General features: G+C 41.4%; 1 protein-coding gene across 5 annotated transcripts in view; it reads right to left on the bottom strand.

The window, feature by feature from the left end:
- LOC128686596 (uncharacterized) overlaps positions 1–20912 on the bottom strand; it is an 85496-nt gene that overhangs the window by 4452 nt on the left and 60132 nt on the right. For all 5 annotated transcript variants that reach the window (XM_053773538.2, XM_053773537.2, XM_053773535.2 and 2 more), the window contains exon 4: positions 827–965. In XM_053773538.2, the coding sequence (XP_053629513.1) occupies positions 827–965 (139 nt within the window). The remainder of the gene's footprint in view (positions 1–826; positions 966–20912) is intronic.

Below are 20912 nucleotides of genomic sequence, written 5' to 3'. Positions count from 1 at the left end.
ATTTAACCTAACATCCACTCCTGAGCAGATGCAACTATTTATCACACTAGCCAATCTGCAGATGGATCAAGTTAATATATCTTCCTGATGAATACCTTCACCCATACCAGTACCTATAGTGAAACAGATAATACCTGCACCCATGCCAGTACTTATACCAAGATGGATAATACTTGCACCCATGCCAGTACCTATACCAAAATGGATAATACCTGCATCCATGCCAGTACCTATAGCAAGATGGGTAGGGTTAATGTAACTTCCTGATGGAGACATGCATCTATACAGGTACCTACAGAGAGATGGATAAGGTTAATTCCCTATTTCCACTAAGTGGAAGAATACAAATTTGATGAGCAATGCAATGATAATTTGGTATGAGGTTTTGTAATACAGTTTGATTATTCCTTGTTAAAAGTAGTGTAAAACAAACTTAAAAGAAATTTCTTTTTTTTTAAATAAACTATTATTCATATTTAGATTTATCATTACCTTGAATGGGTGTGGATGCACTGGCCTCAATACTTGCAGCAGAAAGTATCAATCTAATACAGAGCACATTCGTCCATTTCATCCTACACTCTACATACTAAACACCTTTGAACATAGTGTAATTCAAAGTAATGTCTATTACCCTTAAAAATATAATTTTTTGTCATCAAACCTCAAGGATTATATAATACCAGTGCTTCTGAATATGAACAACTGCTCAATTTTGTTACCCTAGGTTAGAAAAGCTTTATGCATACAAAAAGTTTTGTAATTTCACTTTAGCTACCTTCTATAGAAGAGACAAACAATTTAATTAAGATAAATGCTTACTTACATGGTAAGGAAGTTTATAATTGCTATCAAAATTAAGAGCTCCCAAATAAGCTACAACTTGAAGTGGATCATCAAACATAGACGTCAAGGAGAGTTTTGGTTTACTAGAGGTCTTCCATTCAATTAACATTGGTGTTCCTCTGCAAATGAACACAAATGACATTAGTCTAAAGTCTTAAATACAACAGGAAACAGTGTCCTTTTCCTGCCTTCAATCATACAAACATAACTTCTTGTTCCTAAATTCATTTTCATAAATATACCTGGTTTACCCAAGTGATAGAAAGAGCAGGACCAGAAGCTTCCTCATACTCAGTTAATATAAGTGCATTCCAAATATATTCAGGCCCCAAAATCTTTACCATTGCCATTAAAATCTTATCAGTATGGCAACCATCCCAGGAGGTACTACAATACTGTCAAATGTGTCAAATGAAAACGTATTACAATTTTTGCTCTCTGGCATGATGGCTGATCTCGTTCTAACTCAAGAGCATGTAGATGATAGGTGAATGTTACAAGTTTATATATGTATTTACACTCAGAAATACGCTTATCTTTATTTTCCAGTATACAGTGGACCCCCGCATACCGATGGCACCACATAACGATTAATCCGCATACCGCTTGCTTTAATCGCAAAAATTTTGCCTCGCATACCGCTTAAAAACCCGCTCACCGATTTTCGTCCGAGACGCGTCCAATGTGCGCCCTCAGCCAGCCTCACATGTGCCGCCCGTGCCATTGTTTACCAGCCAGCCTCCGCGGTAACATCCAAGCATACAATTGGAATATTTCGTATTATTACAGTGTTTTCGGTGCTCTTTCTGGAAAATAAGTGACCATGGGCCCCAAGAAAGCTTCTAGTGCCAACCCTACACCAATAAGGGTGAGAATTCCAATAGAAATGAAGAAAGAAATCATTGATAAGTATGAAAGTGGAGTGCGTATCGCCGACCTGGTCAGGTTGTACAAGAAACCCCAATCAACCATCGCTACTATTGTGGGCACCAGAAAGGCAATCAAGGAAGCTGTTCTTGCCAAAGGTTTAACTGTGTTTTCGAAACAAAGATCGCAAGTGATGGAAGATGTTGAGAGACTCTTATTGGTGTGGATAAATGAAAAACAGCTAGCAGGAGATAGCGTCTCTCAAGCGATCATAAGCGAAAAGGCTAGGAAGTTGCATGAGGATTTAATTAAAAAAATGCCTGCAACTAGTGCTGATGTGAGTGAATTTAAGGCCAGCAAAGGTTGGTTTGAGAGATTTAAGAAGCGTAGTGGCATACATAGTGTGATAAGGCATGGTGAGGCTGCCAGTTCGGACCACAAAGCGGCTGAAAAATATGTGCAGGAATTCAAGAAGTACACAGAGACTGAAGGACTGAAACCTGAACAAGTGTTTAATTGTGATGAAACAGGCCTGTTTTGGAAGAAAATGCCAAGCAGGACCTACATTACTCAGGAGGAAAAGGCACTCCCAGGACATAAGCCTATGAAAGACAGGCTTACTTTGTTGATGTGTTCCAATGCTACTGGTGATTGCAAAGTTAAGCCTTTATTAGTGTATCACTCTGAAACTCCCAGAGCGTTCAGGCAAAAGAATGTCCTCAAGGAGAATTTGTGTGTGCTGTGGAGGGCAAACAGTAAGGCATGGGTCACTAGGGACTTTTTCTATGACTGGTTACACCATGCATTTGCCCCCAATGTGAAAGATTACCTAACTGAAAAGAAATTAGAACTTAAGTGCCTCCTGGTGTTAGACAATGCCCCTGGTCATCCTACAGACGTGGCAGAGCGACTTTATGGGGACACTAGGGACTTTTTCTATGACTGGTTACACCATGCATTTGCCCCCAATGTGAAAGATTACCTAACTGAAAAGAAATTAGAACTTAAGTGCCTCCTGGTGTTAGACAATGCCCCTGGTCATCCTACAGACGTGGCAGAGCGACTTTATGGGGACACTAGGGACTTTTTCTATGACTGGTTACACCATGCATTTGCCCCCAATGTGAAAGATTACCTAACTGAAAAGAAATTAGAACTTAAGTGCCTCCTGGTGTTAGACAATGCCCCTGGTCATCCTACAGACGTGGCAGAGCGACTTTATGGGGACATGAAATTCATTAACATCAAGTTTTTGCCTCCTAATACCACTCCTCTCCTGCAGCCCATGGACCAGCAGGTTATTGCAAACTTCAAGAAACTGTACACAAAAGCTCTGTTTGAAAGGTGCTTTGTAGTGACCTCAGAAACTCAGGACCTACATTACTCAGGAGGAAAAGGCACTCCCAGGACATAAGCCTATGAAAGACAGGCTTACTTTGTTGATGTGTTCCAATGCTACTGGTGATTGCAAAGTTAAGCCTTTATTAGTGTATCACTCTGAAACTCCCAGAGCGTTCAGGCAAAAGAATGTCCTCAAGGAGAATTTGTGTGTGCTGTGGAGGGCAAACAGTAAGGCATGGGTCACTAGGGACTTTTTCTATGACTGGTTACACCATGCATTTGCCCCCAATGTGAAAGATTACCTAACTGAAAAGAAATTAGAACTTAAGTGCCTCCTGGTGTTAGACAATGCCCCTGGTCATCCTACAGACGTGGCAGAGCGACTTTATGGGGTCACTAGGGACTTTTTCTATGACTGGTTACACCATGCATTTGCCCCCAATGTGAAAGATTACCTAACTGAAAAGAAATTAGAACTTAAGTGCCTCCTGGTGTTAGACAATGCCCCTGGTCATCCTACAGACGTGGCAGAGCGACTTTATGGGGACATGAAATTCATTAACATCAAGTTTTTGCCTCCTAATACCACTCCTCTCCTGCAGCCCATGGACCAGCAGGTTATTGCAAACTTCAAGAAACTGTACACAAAAGCTCTGTTTGAAAGGTGCTTTGTAGTGACCTCAGAAACTCAATTGACTCTAAGAGAGTTTTGGAGAGAGCACTTTAATATCCTCAATTGTGTAAACCTTATAGGTAAGGCTTGGGAGGGAGTGACTAAGAAGACCTTGAACTCTGCTTGGAAGAAACTGTGGCCAGAATGTGTAGACAAAAGGGATTTTGAAGGGTTTGAGGCTAACCCTGAGAGGATTATGCCAGTTGAGGAATCCATTGTGGCATTGGGAAAGTCCTTGGGGTTGGAGGTTAGTGGGGAGGATGTGGAAGAGTTGGTGGAGGAGGACAATGAAGAACTAACCACTGATGAGCTGATAGATCAACTTCAAGAGCAAGAGGCCAGACCTGAGAAAACTGGTTCAGAGGAGGGTAGAGAGAAATTGAAGAAGTTGCCTACTACAAAGATTAAGGAAATCTGTGCAATGTGGCTGAAAGTGCAAACCTTTATGGATGAGTATCACCCTCACACAGCTATTGCAAGCCATGCTGGTGATTATTACACTGACAATGTTGTGAAACACTTTAGGGAAGTCATAAAGGAACGAGAGGTACAGGCCACTATGGACAGATATGTTGTGCGAAAGAAGTCCAGTGACTCTGAAGCTGGTCCTAGTGGCATTAAAAGAAGAAGGGAAGTAACCCCAGAAAAGGACTCGACACCTCAAGTCTTAATGGAAGGGGATTCCCCTTCTAAACACTAACACTCTCTCTCCCCTCCTCCCATCCCATCAATCATCACCAGATCTTCAATAAAAGTAAGTGTCATGTAAGTGTGCATGCCTTTTTCAGTTTGTGTGTATTAAAATTAACATTTCATGTGGTAAAAAAATTTTTTTTTTCATACTTTTGGGTGTCTTGCACGGATTAATTTGATTTCCATTATTTCTTATGGGGAAAATTCATTCGCATACCGATTATTTCGCATAACAATGACCCCTCTTGCACGGATTAAAATCGGTATGCGGGGGTCCACTGTACTTCTTGAAAGTGAACATAGATATGAGTACGGTGATGAGGGTATCCCATGATTTCGATAAAGAAAAACTGGATATTACATTGGAGGGAGGGAGTGTGGAAGAAGTGAATGTGTTCAGATACAGTGGAACCTCGGTACTTGAACAGCTCCGTACTTCAACAATTCGGTATTCGAATGCTTTCTTCAGTAAACAAATCACTTGGTAGTTGACCGTTTGCTCGGCACTCGACCAAACAAACAACCTGCCAGACCTTCGCTGTAAACTATTTTGTGTTTCCTCACATTTTTTGGTGTTTTTAGTATATTATTTGTTTAAACAAGTCACCATGGGACCTAAGAAAGTTAGTGATAACAGCCAACCAAAAACAAAAATTGGTTGAGAAAAATATGTTAGGTACTCGGACAGATCGGCACTCGAACAGCCTTCTGGAACAAATTAAGTTCGAGTGCCGAGGTTCCACTCTATGTGGGAGTTGACTTGTCAGCAGACTAGCTTATGAAGGACAAGGTTAACCACAGAAGTGATGAATGAAAAAAGGTGAGTGGTGCTTTGAGATACATGTATTTGTGGAGACAAAAAATGTTATCCATGGAGGCAAAGAAGGGAATGTAAGAGAGTATAGTGGTACCAACACTCTTATATGGGTGTGAGGCATGGGTTGCGAATGCTGCAGCGAGGAGGTGGCTGGAGGCAGTGGAGATGTCGTGTCTAAGACCAATGTGTGGTGTAAATATTATGCAGAGAATTCATAGTGTGGAAATAGGAGGAGGTGTGGAGTTACTAAAAGTATTAGAGGGGTGAAGAAGGGTTGAGGTGGTTTGGTCATTTAGAGAGAATGGAGCAGAGTAGAATGACTTTGAGAGCATACAAATCTGTAGTGGAAGGAAGGCGGGGTAGGGGTCATCCTTGGAAAGGTTGGAGGAAGTAAAGGAGGTTTTGTGGGTGAGGGGCTTGGATTTCCAGCAAGCGTATGTGAGTGTTAGATAGGAGTAAATGGAGACAAATGTTTTTTGGGACCTGACAAGATGTTGGAGTATGAGCAGGTAATATCTTGTGAAGGGATTCAGGACAACCAGTTAGACAGGCTTGAGTCCTGGAGGTGGGAATTACTGTACAATGCCTACACTTTAAAAGAGGGGTTTTGGATACTGGCTGTTTGGAGTGACATCTAAACAGTCGTATCTGAGCACCTCTGCAAAGACAGTACTCAGCTCCTGGCCCTGCCTCTTCACTGACTGCTACTGGGTCCCCCCTCTCCCTGCTCCATGAGCTTTATCATACCTCATCTTAAAACTATGTATGGTTCCTGCCTCCACTACATCGCTTGCCAGACTATTCCACTTCCTAATAACTCTGTGGCTGAAGAAATACAGTGGACCCCGCTTAACGATCACCTCCCAATGCAACCAATTATGTAAGTGTATTTATGTAAGTGCATTTGTACGTGTATGTTTGGGGGTCTGAAATGGACTAATCTACTTCACAATATTCCTTATGGGAACAAATTCGGTCAGTACTGGCACCGATTTTTTTATATGGCGCACATTGACCATGGAGACCCATTCTCTCACATGTGGGCCTACCAGCTTTCTCTTGCTTGATTTGAAGCCACTAGAATTTATGTGTATTAATACGTCAAATACTGTGACTCATAAGATGTATATATATGACCAAAACAGTCAAAGAGTTAAGCGCCCCAGAGCAATAAAATGCATATACAGTTCACTCATTACTTACCGTAAAATATTTGTAGTCTTAATGCAGGGTCAGAGGTGAGTAAACAAGATAAAATGAATAAATGAGAGAGAGAGAATGAGTACGTGAGAGAGGACACTTGTGGAATTATGTAAACAAACCAGGTGTACGTGAGTTTTGTAAACAAGCCAGGCATACACGTCTGGTTGGTGTACAAGTTGTCTCCATGTTGATATGGTAGAATAAATAAAGAGGAACACTCCCATTCTCGTGTAACAACATTTTTAGAAGAAATGACGATCTGGGTGAAGGCATACAATAGGAATCATTTTCTACAGTTACGCCCACTAACACATTTTCTCTTATGCTGGACTAGAAAAAACGTTATTCTTGCCGTCACTTGTACAAGTTGTCTGGCTACCACATCTCATATTTATGTTTATTTATTCTACTGTGGGGTGTATTTATCATTTTTATATGTTATGTATCATGTTTATTACATAATTTTGAAAAAATATCATACATGGATTAATGAAAATGTGTATATTAACGTAATATACGACATTTAATGAGACTCGGTGGTTATTATTATTATCATCATCATTACTAATGTGGAGTCACTCATGTAAGTAGTCTGGCTACCACATCTCATATTTATGTTTATTTATTCTACTGTGGAGTGTATTTATCATCTTTATATGTTATGTATCATGTTTATTATATAATTTTGAAAAAATATAGTACGTACATGGATTAATAAAAATGTGTATATTAACGTAATATATGGCGTAGTAGGTTGGTAGACAGCAACCACCCAGGGAAGTACTACCGTCCTGCCAGATGACTGTGAAACAAAAACCTGTAACTGTTTTGCATGATGGTAGGATTGCTGGTTTTCTTTTTCTGTCTCATAAACACACTAGATAACAGGGATATCTTGCTACTCCTACTTACACTTTGGTCACACTTCACAGACACGCACATGCATATATATATATACATACATCTAGGTTTTTCTCCTTATTCTAAATAGCTCTTGTTCTTTTTTATTTCTTCTATTGTCCATGGGGAAGTGGAAAAGAATCTTTCCTCCGTAAGCCATGCGTGTCGTATGAGGCGACTAAAATGCCGGGAGCAATGGGCTAGTAACCCCTTCTCCTGTATACATTTACTAAAAAAGAGAAGAAGAAAAACTTTATAAAACTGGGTTGTTTAAATGTGCGTGGATGTAGTGTGGATGACAAGAAACAGATGATTGCTGATGTTATGAATGAAAAGAAGTTGGATGTCCTGGCTCTAAGCGAAACAAAGCTGAAGGGGGTAGGAGAGTTTCAGTGGGGGGAAATAAATGGGATTAAATCTGGAGTATCTGAGAGAGTTAGAGCAAAGGAAGGGGTAGCAGTAATGTTAAATGATCAGTTATGGAAGGAGAAAAGAGAATATGAATGTGTAAATTCGAGAATTATGTGGATTAAAGTAAAGGTTGGATGCGAGAAGTGGGTCATAATAAGCGTGTATGCACCTGGAGAAGAGAGGAATGCAGAGGAGAGAGAGAGATTTTGGGAGATGTTAAGTGAATGTATAGGAGCCTTTGAACCAAGTGAGAGAGTAATTGTGGTAGGGGACCTGAATGCTAAAGTAGGAGAAACTTTTAGAGAGGGTGTGGTAGGTAAGTTTGGGGTGCCAGGTGTAAATGATAATGGGAGCCCTTTGATTGAACTTTGTATAGAAAGGGGTTTAGTTATAGGTAATACATATTTTAAGAAAAAGAGGATAAATAAGTATACACGATATGATGTAGGGCGAAATGACAGTAGTTTGTTGGATTATGTATTAGTAGATAAAAGACTGTTGAGTAGACTTCAGGATGTACATGTTTATCGAGGGGCCACAGATATATCAGATCACTTTCTAGTTGTAGCTACACTGAGAGTAAAAGGTAGATGGGATACAAGGAGAATAGAAGCATCAGGGAAGAGAGAGGTGAAGGTTTATAAACTAAAAGAGGAGGCAGTTAGGGTAAGATATAAACAGCTATTGGAGGATAGATGGGCTAATGAGAGCATAGGCAATGGGGTCGAAGAGGAATGGGGTAGGTTTAAAAATGTAGTGTTAGAGTGTTCAGCAGAAGTTTGTGGTTACAGGAAAGTGGGTGCAGGAGGGAAGAGGAGCGATTGGTGGAATGATGATGTAAAGAGAGTAGTAAGGGAGAAAAAGTTAGCATATGAGAAGTTTTTACAAAGTAGAAGTGATGCAAGGAGGGAAGAGTATATGGAGAAAAAGAGAGAGGTTAAGAGAGTGGTGAAGCAATGTAAAAAGAGAGCAAATGAGAGAGTGGGTGAGCTGTTATCAACAAATTTTGTTGAAAATAAGAAAAAGTTTTGGAGTGAGATTAACAAGTTAAGGAAGCCTAGAGAACAAATGGATTTGTCAGTTAAAAATAGGAGAGGAGAGTTATTAAATGGAGAGTTAGAGGTATTGGGAAGATGGAGGGAATATTTTGAGGAATTGTTAAATGTTGATGAAGATAGGGAAGCTGTGATTTCGTGTATAGGGCAAGGAGGAATAACATCTTGTAGGAGTGAGGAAGAGCCAGTTGTGAGTGTGGGGGAAGTTCGTGAGGCAGTAGGTAAAATGAAAGGGGGTAAGGCAGCCGGGATTGATGGGATAAAGATAGAAATGTTAAAAGCAGGTGGGGATATAGTTTTGGAGTGGTTGGTGCAATTATTTAATAAATGTATGGAAGAGGGTAAGGTACCTAGGGATTGGCAGAGAGCATGCATAGTTCCTTTGTATAAAGGCAAAGGGGATAAAAGAGAGTGCAAAAATTATAGGGGGATAAGTCTGTTGAGTGTACCTGGTAAAGTGTATGGTAGAGTTATAATTGAAAGAATTAAGAGTAAGACGGAGAATAGGATAGCAGATGAACAAGGAGGCTTTAGGAAAGGTAGGGGGTGTGTGGACCAGGTGTTTACAGTGAAACATATAAGTGAACAGTATTTAGATAAGGCTAAAGAGGTCTTTGTGGCATTTATGGATTTGGAAAAGGCGTATGACAGGGTGGATAGGGGGGCAATGTGGCAGATGTTGCAAGTGTATGGTGTAGGAGGTAGGTTACTGAAAGCAGTGAAGAGTTTTTACGAGGATAGTGAGGCTCAAGTTAGAGTATGTAGAAAAGAGGGAAATTTTTTCCCAGTAAAAGTAGGCCTTAGACAAGGATGTGTGATGTCACCGTGGTTGTTTAATATATTTATAGATGGGGTTGTAAGAGAAGTAAATGCGAGGGTCTTGGCAAGAGGCGTGGAGTTAAAAGATAAAGAATCACACACAGGGTGGGAGTTGTCACAGCTGCTCTTTGCTGATGACACTGTGCCCTTGGGAGATTCTGAAGAGAAGCTGCAGAGATTGGTGGATGAATTTGGTAGGGTGTGCAAAAGAAGAAAATTAAAGGTGAATACAGGAAAGAGTAAGGTTATGAGGATAACAAAAAGATTAGGTGATGAAAGATTGAATATCAGATTGGAGGGAGAGAGTATGGAGGAGGTGAACGTATTCAGATATTTGGGAGTGGACGTGTCAGCGGATGGGTCTATGAAAGATGAGGTGAATCATAGAATTGATGAGGGAAAAAGAGTGAGTGGTGCACTTAGGAGTCTGTGGAGACAGAGAACTTTGTCCTTGGAGGCAAAGAGGGGAATGTATGAGAGTATAGTTTTACCAACGCTCTTATATGGGTGTGAAGCATGGGTGATGAATGTTGCAGCGAGGAGAAGGCTGGAGGCAGTGGAGATGTCATGTCTGAGGGCAATGTGTGGTGTGAATATAATGCAGAGAATTCGTAGTTTGGAAGTTAGGAGGAGGTGCGGGATTACCAAAACTGTTGTCCAGAGGGCTGAGGAAGGGTTGTTGAGGTGGTTCGGACATGTAGAGAGAATGGAGCGAAACAGAATAACTTCAAGAGTGTATCAGTCTGTAGTGGAAGGAAGGCGGGGTAGGGGTAGGCCTAGGAAGGGTTGGAGGGAGGGGGTAAAGGAGGTTTTGTGTGCGAGGGGCTTGGACTTCCAGCAGGCATGCGTGAGCGTGTTTGATAGGAGTGAATGGAGACAAATGGTTTTTAATACTTGACGTGCTGTTGGAGTGTGAGCAAAGTAACATTTATGAAGGGATTCAGGGAAACCGGCAGGCCGGACTTGAGTCCTGGAGATGGGAAGTACAGTGCCTGCACTCTGAAGGAGGGGTGTTAATGTTGCAGTTTAAAAACTGTAGTGTAAAGCACCCTTCTGGCAAGACAGTGATGGAGTGAATGATGGTGAAAGTTTTTCTTTTTCGGGCCACCCTGCCTTGGTGGGAATCGGCCAGTGTGATAATAAAAAATAATAATAAAAATAATGGCGTTTAATGAGACTCGATGATTATTATCGAGTATTATTATCATTACTAATATGACGTCTCAAGACATAAGACACTCTTACTGATTTCAATGTGTACCTGCATGCCAGCACAGTGTGTAAGTTCATTTAGGTACAGGTATACCTAAGTATAATTATCAGAGTACAGTGGACCCTCAACCAACGGCATTAATCCATTCCAGAGGGCTTGCCATTAGTCGAATTTGACGTTGGTCGAATTAATTTTCCCCATAAGAAATAATGGAAATAGAATTAATCTGTTCCCATTATTATTGAGTATTATTATCATTACTAATAAGACGTCTCAAGACATAAGACACTCTTACTGATTTCAATGTGTACCTGCATGCCAGCACAGTGTGTAAGTTCATTTAGGTACAGGTATACCTAAGTATAATTATCAGAGTACAGTGGACCCTCAACCAACGGCATTAATCCATTCCAGAGGGCTTGCCATTAGTCGAATTTGCCGTTGGTCGAATTAATTTTCCCCATAAGAAATAATGGAAATAGAATTAATCTGTTCCTGACACCCCAAAGTCTGAATTTTTTTTTTTTTACATGAAATATACACTTCCCTACACCAAAATGAATGGGACATGCAAAATAAACAATAATTAAATGCCACTTACCTTTATTGTGAAGTTGTTGATGAGTGATGTGCCAGCAGCAGGGGAGATTCAGGTTTTCTATTGTTTGGAAGGGGAATCCCCTTCCATAAAGACTTCAAGTACCAAGTCCTTTGGTGGGGTTACCTCCCTTCTTGATTTTTTAATGCCACTAGGACCAGCTTGAGTCCCTGGACCCCTGTCGCACAAAATATCTGTCCAGAGAGCTCTGTTTCTCATGTGCCCTTAAGATTTCCCCAAAATGGGACAAAAGTGTCACTGTACGTGTTTCCAATGCGGCTTGCAACTTCTATGACAGGATAAAATTCATCGATAAATGCTTGCACCTTTGTAAACATTGAACACATTTCCCTAATCCTTGATGAAGTCATCTTCCTCTGTCTCTCTTCATCCTGCTCTGAAGAACATTCCTGAGATGTGATCTGTTGCTGTTGCACCTGAAGCTCTTGCAGGTCTGCAGTGGTTAGTTCTTCCTCGTCGTTCTGCACCAACTCTTCCACATCCTTGCCACAAACCTCCAACCCCAAGGACTTCCAAAATGACACAATAGCTTCCACTACTGGCATAGCCTCCTTCAAAAATCCCTCTCTTCTACACATTCTGGCCACAGTTTCCTCCAAGCAGAGTTCAAGGTCCTTTTAGTCACTCCCTCCCAAGCCTTACCTATAAGGTTTACACAACTGAGGATATTGAAGTGATCGTTCCAAAGCTCTCTTAGGGTCAACTGAGTGTGAGGTCACTTCAAAGCACATTTAAAACACTGCTTTTGTGTAGTTTTTTGAAGTTTGAAATGACCTGCTGGTCCATGGGCTGGAGGAGAGCAGTTATATTAGGAGGCAAAAACTTCAACTTAACGAAACCAAACTCCTTTGCAATTTCCTCTTGCAAGTCGTGAGGATGAGCAGGAGCATTGTCTATTACCAGGAGGCACTTAAGTGGCAATTTCTTTTCCTGGAGGTTATTTTTCACAGTGGGGCCAAACACACCATAAAACCAGTCCAAGAAAAATTCCCTAGTGACCCATGCCTTACTGTTTGATCTCCACATCACATACAAATTACCCTTGATGACATTGTTTTTCTTGAACACTCTGGGAGTATCAGAGTGATACACCAATAAAGGCTTCACTTTGCAGTCACCACTAGCATTACTACACAACATTAATGTCAGCCTGTCTTTCATAGGCTTATGTACTGGGAGTGCCTTTTCCTCCTGAGTAATGTAGGTCCTGTTTGGCATTTTTTTCCATAACAGGCCTATTTCGTCACAATTAAACACTTTTTCAGGTTTTAAGTTTTCCATCTCTATGTATTCCTTAAAGTCCTTCACATATTTTTCAGCCACATTTTTGTCTGAACTGGCTGCCTCACTATGCCTTACCACACTGTGTTACCTGGAGTTTACCTGGAGAGAGTTTCGGGGGTCAATGCCCCCGCGGCCCGGTCTGTGACCAGGCCTCCTGGTGGATCAGCGCCTGATCAACCAGGCTGTTGCTGCTGGCTGCACGCAAACCAACGTACGAGCCACAGCCCGGCTGATCAGGAACTGACTTTAGGTGCTTGTCCAGTGCCAGCTTGAAGACTGCCAGGGGTCTGTTGGTAATCCCCCTTATGTGTGCTGGGAGGCAGTTGAACAGTCTCGGGCCCCTGACACTTATTGTATGGTCTCTTAACGTGCTAGTGACACCCCTGCTTTTCATTGGGGGGATGGTGCATCGTCTGCCAAGTCTTTTGCTTTCGTAGTGAGTGATTTTCGTGTGCAAGTTCGGTACTAGTCCCTCTAGGATTTTCCAGGTGTATATAATCATGTATCTCTCCCTCCTGCGTTCCAGGGAGTACAGGTTTAGAAACCTCAAGCGCTCCCAGTAATTGAGGTGTTTTATCTCCGTTATGCGCGCCGTGAAAGTTCTCTGTACATTTTCTAGGTCGGCAATTTCACCTGCCTTGAAAGGTGCTGTTAGAGTGCAGCAATATTCCAGCCTAGATAGAACAAGTGACCTGAAGAGTGTCATCATGGGCTTGGCCTCCCTAGTTTTGAAGGTTCTCATTATCCATCCTGTCATTTTTCTAGCAGATGCGATTGATACAATGTTATGGTCCTTGAAGGTGAGATCCTCCGACATAATCACTCCCAGGTCTTTGACGTTGGTGTTTCGCTCTATTTTGTGGCCAGAATTTGTTTTGTACTCTGATGAAGATTTAATTTCCTCATGTTTACCATATCTGAGTAATTGAAATTTCTCATCGTTGAACTTCATATTGTTTTCTGCAGCCCACTGAAAGATTTGGTTGATGTCCGCCTGGAGCCTTGCAGTGTCTGCAATGGAAGACACTGTCATGCAGATTCGGGTGTCATCTGCAAAGGAAGACACGGTGCTGTGGCTGACATCCTTGTCTATGTCGGATATGAGGATGAGGAACAAGATGGGAGCTAGTACTGTGCGTAGTGTATGCCACTACGAATCTTAAATCTCTCAAACCAGCCTTTGCTGGCCTTAAATTCATCAGCAGCAGCACTATTTTGAGGCATTTTCTTAATGAGATCATCATTCAACTTCTTTGCCTTTTCACGAATTATAGACAGAGAAACACTATCACCGGATAATTGTTTTTCATTTATCCATACCAATAACAGTCTCTCTACCTCTTCAATTATATGTGGTCTCCGTTTTGAAAACATACTTCAACCTTTCGCAACAACAGCTTCCTTGATTGCCTGTCTGTTTGCAAAGATAGTACTGATGGTTGAATGTGATTTGTTGTACTGCTTTTCCAACTCAGCCATACGGACTCCACTCTCGTATTTTTCAATGATCATCATTTCCATCATAATTCTCACCCTTTTTAACACAGGCTTGGCACTAGAAGCTTTCTTGGGGCCCATGGTGGCTTATTTAGTGGTTACAAGCACTAAAAACAGTGGAATAATCCAAAATATATGGGAGGCACACATGGAATCCGACCAACAGCTTGTAAACAATGGCACGCTGAGTGGTGGAGTGGCTGGGCCGCCTGCTCAGGCCGCGCTCCGGGCACATGGACATGTTCCAGACAAATGCATTGGTAGAATTTTTCGCCGTTGGTTAAAGCATTTTTTTTTATGGCAAAAAGTGTCGTTAGACGAAATTGCCATTACTTAATGCCGCCGTTAGTTGAGGGTCGACTGTAGATATGATTTTGTTTGCTTTCATGATCAAAAGTACCTTGAAATTGAGCTCAACGTAGGAGAAATGTTCCATTGCTTGGCTATGTTCAAGAGTAAACAAATGACGTCACTGTCCATTCCAATATGCAGTCGTGAATGGGTTGACATTATTTATAAAATTATTGCAAAAGGCATAACAGTAAATCTTATATTTTTTGTGTGAATAAAATTACAAATTATTTACATTGTAATAATAATAATAATAATAATAATAATAATAATAATAATAATAATAATATGTATAATAACACATATAATAATAATAATAATACAGTGGACCCCCGCATAGCGATATTAATCCGTGCAAGAGAGCTCATTGTTATGCGAAATTATCGTCATGCGAATGAATTTTCCCCATAAGAAATAATGGAAATCAAATTAATCCGTGCAAGACACCCCAAAGTATGAAAAAAAAAAAATTTTACCACATGAAATATTAATTTTAATACACACAAACTGAAAAAGGCATGCACAATTACATGACACTTACTTTTATTGAAGATCTGGTGATGATTGATGGGATGGGAGGAGGAGAGTGTGTTAGTGTTTAGAAGGGGAATCCCCTTCCATTAAGACTTGAGGTGTCAAGTCCTTTTCTGGGGTTACTTCCCTTCTTCTTTTAATGCCACTAGGACCAGCTTCAGAGTCACTGGAGTTCTGTCGCACAACATATCTGTCCATAGTGGCCTGTACCTCTCGTTCCTTTATGACTTCCCTAAACTGTTTCACAACATTGTCAGTGTAATAGTCACCAGCACGGCTTGCAATAGCTGTGTGAGGGTGATTTTCATCCATGAAGATTTGCACTTCAAGCCACTTTGCACAGATTTCCTTAATCTTTGTAGTAGGTAATTTCTTCAATTTCTCTCTCCCCTCCTTCGAACCAGTTTCCTCAGGTCTGGCCTCTTGCTGTTGAAGTTGATCTATCAGCTCATCAGTGGTTAGTCCTTCATTGTCCTCCTCCACCAACTCTTCCACATCATCCCCACTAACCTCCAACCCCAAGGACTTTCCCAATGCCATAATGGATTCCTCAACTGGCATAGGATTCTCAGGGTTAGCCTGAAACCCTTCAAAATCCCTTTGGTGTACACATTCTGGCCACAGTTTCTTCCAAGCAGAGTTCAAGGTCCTCTTAGTCACTCCCTCCCAAGCCTTACCTATAAGGTTTACACAATTGAGGATATTAAAGTGATCTCTCCAAAAGTCTCTTAGAGTCAGTTGAGTTTCTGAGGTCACTACAAAGCACCTTTCAAACAGAGCTTTTGTGTACAGTTTTTTGAAGTTTGCAATAACCTGCTGGTCCATGGGCTGCAGGAGAGGAGTGGTATTAGGAGGCAAAAACTTCACTTTAATGAATTTCATGTCCCCATAAAGTCGCTCTGCCACGTCTGTAGGATGACCAGGGGCATTGTCTAACACCAGGAGGCACTTAAGTTCTAATTTCTTTTCAGTTAGGTAATCTTTCACATTGGGGGCAAATGCATGGTGTAACCAGTCATAGAAAAAGTCCCTAGTGACCCATGCCTTACTGTTTGCCCTCCACAGCACACACAAATTTTCCTTGAGGACATTCTTTTGCCTGAACGGTCTGGGAGTTTCAGAGTGATACACTAATAAAGGCTTCACTTTGCAATCACCAGTAGCATTGGAACACATCAACAGAGTAAGTCTGTCTTTCATAGGCTTATGTCCTGGGAGTGCCTTTTCCTCCTGAGTAATGTAGGTCCTGCTTGGCATTTTCTTCCAAAATAGGCCTGTTTCATCACAATTAAACACTTGTTCAGGTTTCAGTCCTTCAGTTTCTATGTACTCCTTGAATTCCTGCACATATTTTTCAGCTGCTTTGTGGTCCAAACTGGCAGCCTCACCATGCCTTATCACACTATGTATGCCACTACGCCTCTTAAATCTCTCAAACCAACCTTTGCTGACCTTAAATTCACTCACATCATCACTAGTTGCAGGCATTTTTTTAATTAAATCCTCATGCAACTTCCTAGCCTTTTCACTTATGATCACTTGAGAGATGCTATCTCCTGCTATCTGTTTCTCATTTATCCACACCAATAACAGTCTCTCAACATCTTCCATCACTTGCGATCTCTGTTTCGAAAACACAGTTAAACCTTTGGCAAGAACAGCTTCCTTGATTGCCTTTTTGTTGCCCACAATAGTAGCGATGGTTGATTGGGGTTTACTATACAACCTGGCCAACTCGGAGACACGCACTTCACTTTCATACTTATCAATGATCTCTTTCTTCATCTCTATAGTAATTCTCACCCTTATTCCTGTAGGGTTGGCACTAGAAGCTTTCTTGGGGCCCATGGTCACTTATTTTGCAGATAAAATCACCAGAAACACTGTAATAATACGAAATGTTCCGATTGTATGCTTGGATGTTACCGCGGAGGCTGGCTGGTAAACAATGCCACCGGCGGAACGTGTGAAGCTGGCTAAGGGCGCACATTAGACGCGTCTCGGACGAACAGCGTTGAGCGGGATTTTTAGAGGTATGCGAGGCAAAATCTTGGCGATAAAATGTAGCGGTATGCGGATTTAACGTTATGTGATGCCAACGGTATGCGGGGGTCCACTGTAGTATAATAATATAATACAATAATAATAATAATATGTATAATACTAATAATACATATATAATAATAATGTACTACATAATAATAATTATAAAAATAGACGGCTTCAAAAGGCCGTCACTAGATGGCAGTGTTTACCACAACAAAGAGGGAGCGGTTGTGGCCACCTCCACCTGTTACATAATGACATATTTTATTCATTCTAGAGTATATATCAGGTTTCTATGTCATTTATATTGTTTATTATTTCATATTAGATGAACTGTGATAGATAAATAGCCGTAGTGTTGATGATAGCAAAATGTTCAAGGAGTATTTTGTCTTGTCTCCAGACAAACTCTCGTCAGCCGCCGCTGGTACATATATAATGACATATTTTATTCATTCTAGAGTATGTATCAGGTTTCTATGTTATTTATATTGTTTGTTATGTCATACTAGATGAACTGTGATAGATAAATAAGCCATATAGATGATATTAGCAAAATTATTCAAGAAGTATTTTGTCCGGTCTCCAGACAAACTCTCGTCCACCGCCGACACCGCCCATACCACTGCATGAATTACATATTTTATTAATTTTAGAGTATAAATCAGGTTTCTATGTTATTTATATTGTTTATTATGTCATATCAGATGAAGTGAGACAGATAAATAAGCTGTAGAGTTGATATTAGCAAAATTATTGAAGTACAGAATTCCACTGGAACAGATTAATTGCATTTCAATTAATTTAAATGAGGAAAATTGACTGCAAACAAGCAAATCCAGTTGCGAGCAAGGTCATAGAATGGATTAAACTCGCAGGTAGAGGTTCCACTGTATTTATATACAATACATGTATGTATTTTATAATGTTTTCCTGTGTTTTATGATTGTTCATGGTTCAATAGGTTAAGGAAGCAGTATTGTATTATATTTCCCTACAGTACATTGGGGCACCAAACATTCGCAATTTGTCAACATTCGTGAGGCTCTTGATCCCCTAACCCTTGCGAATGTTGAGGGAGACCTGTAATACATATTTACACTTGCTCAAGAATCAGACGTGACAACACAGTTGTATGTAATACCTGTTGTTTCACGAGTGGCTCTCTCTGAGACAGAGTGAGACAAGCAGAGAGACAGATAAGTAGAGACAGAGATAAACCAAGAGCTAAACAGACAGACATGTTTATGTGTAACAGTGAAAACAAATAAAGCCAGGGTTCCATGCAGCAGTGCACAATCCTCTAGTGTCACTCCACTGCTTACCCTGTCAGCAGTTTAGTGACACTTATCTTAACACCATGCTTCAAGGAGTTTCATATATACTCCATCATGTCTAAAACATTGCTGGGACCTGTAAATACTTTGTATATATTCCTAGACAATAGTAAATGACTAAGGCAGGTGTAAATGTTGACCTGTCAGTGTGTTTGAGTACAATTTCAGTACCCAGTATCAGAACAAAGATTGGCTATAAAATCACATGAACTACTATAAATTGTAATTCTTTCTTCCTTCAACACACTGGCCGTATCCCACCGAGGTGGGGGTGGCCCAAAAGGAAAAACGAAAGTTTCTCCTTTTACATTTAATAATATATACAGGAGGTGTTGCTGTGTGCTTCTCTAAAAGTGTTCATGCCCAGCACATAGATGTTGCCACCCCTACACATCTTGAAATGATGTTCTTCAAGCTCTGTATAAACACTAGTACCTCTGTACTAGCATGTGCAATGTACAGACCTCAGTGGCAACACGCAGACCCTATCAACTTCCTAATGGAAAATATTGACTCCCTTCTGCTACAACACAACTGTCAACATATTATAATTGTTGGTGACCTCAACCAGCACCTTGTACAGAGGGACTTTGATGACCTTCTTGCAGTGTTTGACATGAGAAACTTTGTTGATTTCCCTACTCATATCTCTGGCTCCTCCCTTGACCCAGTAGTGAGTGATCTGGCAGAAGGCATAGTCACTTGTCAGCCCCTCGGCTACGTTGGATCGTCTGACCACAAGGCTGTTTTTACCACACTTAAGATCCCAACAGAATGAGGTGAGGAGTCCACACGCACAACCTGGCTATGGGAAAGAGGTAATTGGCCAGCCCTTTGCTCTGAGCTCGCCACCACCGACTGGAATGCTCTTCTCCAAGGGGATGTTGACAACCAAGTGAAAGCCTTCACTGGACACATCCTTAATCTGCAACAAGAACACATTCCTCACCGGCAATATGTGACAAAGCCTACAGATCAGCCTTGGTTTGGCTTTCGTTGTAGAGAGGCTGCTACTGCTAAGTACAAAGCATGGCGAAGGTATAAGAGACATCCTACCACCTATAACAGGAACTTGCACATGCAAGCCTGTAGGCATATGGGTGATGTTCAAAAGTGGGCCATTGCTAAATGGGAGGTGGACACTAAAAGGAAGTTAGCATCAGGTAGGGTAGGCTCCAAAACCTGGTGGTCCCTGGTCAAGGACAGACAAGGTTATCTGCCTGATGAACTTATTCCACCTCTAAATCGACAGGATGGGACCACCTCTACTAGTAGTCAAGAGAAGGCGGATCTCTTTGCTGAACACTTTGCTACCAAAATGCAAGTTCCTGATCCAGCAAGGGACCCTCCTTGGCTAGCTGCAAGAACTGTGTCAAAACTGTCAGTGGTGACAATAAGGCAGGAGGAGGTGCATTTCCTTCTTAAATCACTTGACCAAGAAAAGGCTGTGGGCCCAGACAAGTTGAGCCCAAGATTGTTGAGAAGATGTGCAGACCAGCTAGCAGCACCTCTAACTCGCATCTTTCAGCACTGCCTAGTACAGTGTAAATGGCCCTCTCCATGGAAAGAGGCAAATGTAGTCCCTGTTCACAAAAAGAAGAGCAGAGCAGAAATCAGCAACTACAGACCAGTGTCACTCCTGTCAATCACTGGTAAGATCCTTGAGACAATAATCTCAAGACAAATGACAGATTTTTTTGACTACCACTCACTACTTTGTGATCGTCAATATGGCTTCAGGAAAGGTTACTCTGCTGCTGATCTGTTGTTAAACCTCTCCACTAAGTGGCACCAGTCACTGGATGAATCCAAAGTCAGCTGTGTGGTAGCACTGGACATTGCTGGCGCTTTCGACCGGGTGTGGCACCAGGGCCTCTTAGCAAAACTTCAAGCACTGGGAATTGCAGGCTCTACGCTATGTCTCCTCAGTGATTACCTTCATGGTAGATCTCTAAGTGTAGTCCTCAATGGAACGGAATCAGCAAGGCATCCTATTGGGGCAAGCGTTCCACAAGGAAGCGTGCTGGGTCCACTGTTATGGAATGTCTACTTCAACGACCTTCTTCATCTCATCCCAGAATCACATGCATATGCAGACGACTGTACACTGACATTCACTTATCCAAGAGAAGAAATGCCAGCTGCTTTAAGCTACATCAATCACCAGCTGAGAGCTATATCAGCTTGGGGAAATAGATGGCAAGTAACATTTGCACCTGAGAAAACGCAAATGATGATCGTCTCTAGGCACCATGATGGTAATGCTGGTGCAGTAGTAAGGATGAATGGGACGATGTTGGCACCTGGAGAAGAAGTTGATATCCTTGGGGTGAAATTTGACTCCAAACTAACCATGAAGAACCATGTTGTAAATCTTGCAAACAAGGCAGCCAGGAAGCTTACAGC

This window comes from Cherax quadricarinatus, chromosome 12 (genome assembly GCF_038502225.1).
Source record: "Cherax quadricarinatus isolate ZL_2023a chromosome 12, ASM3850222v1, whole genome shotgun sequence".
NCBI lineage: Eukaryota > Metazoa > Arthropoda > Malacostraca > Decapoda > Parastacidae > Cherax > Cherax quadricarinatus.
This window is presented reverse-complemented; position numbering and strand designations above follow the sequence as displayed.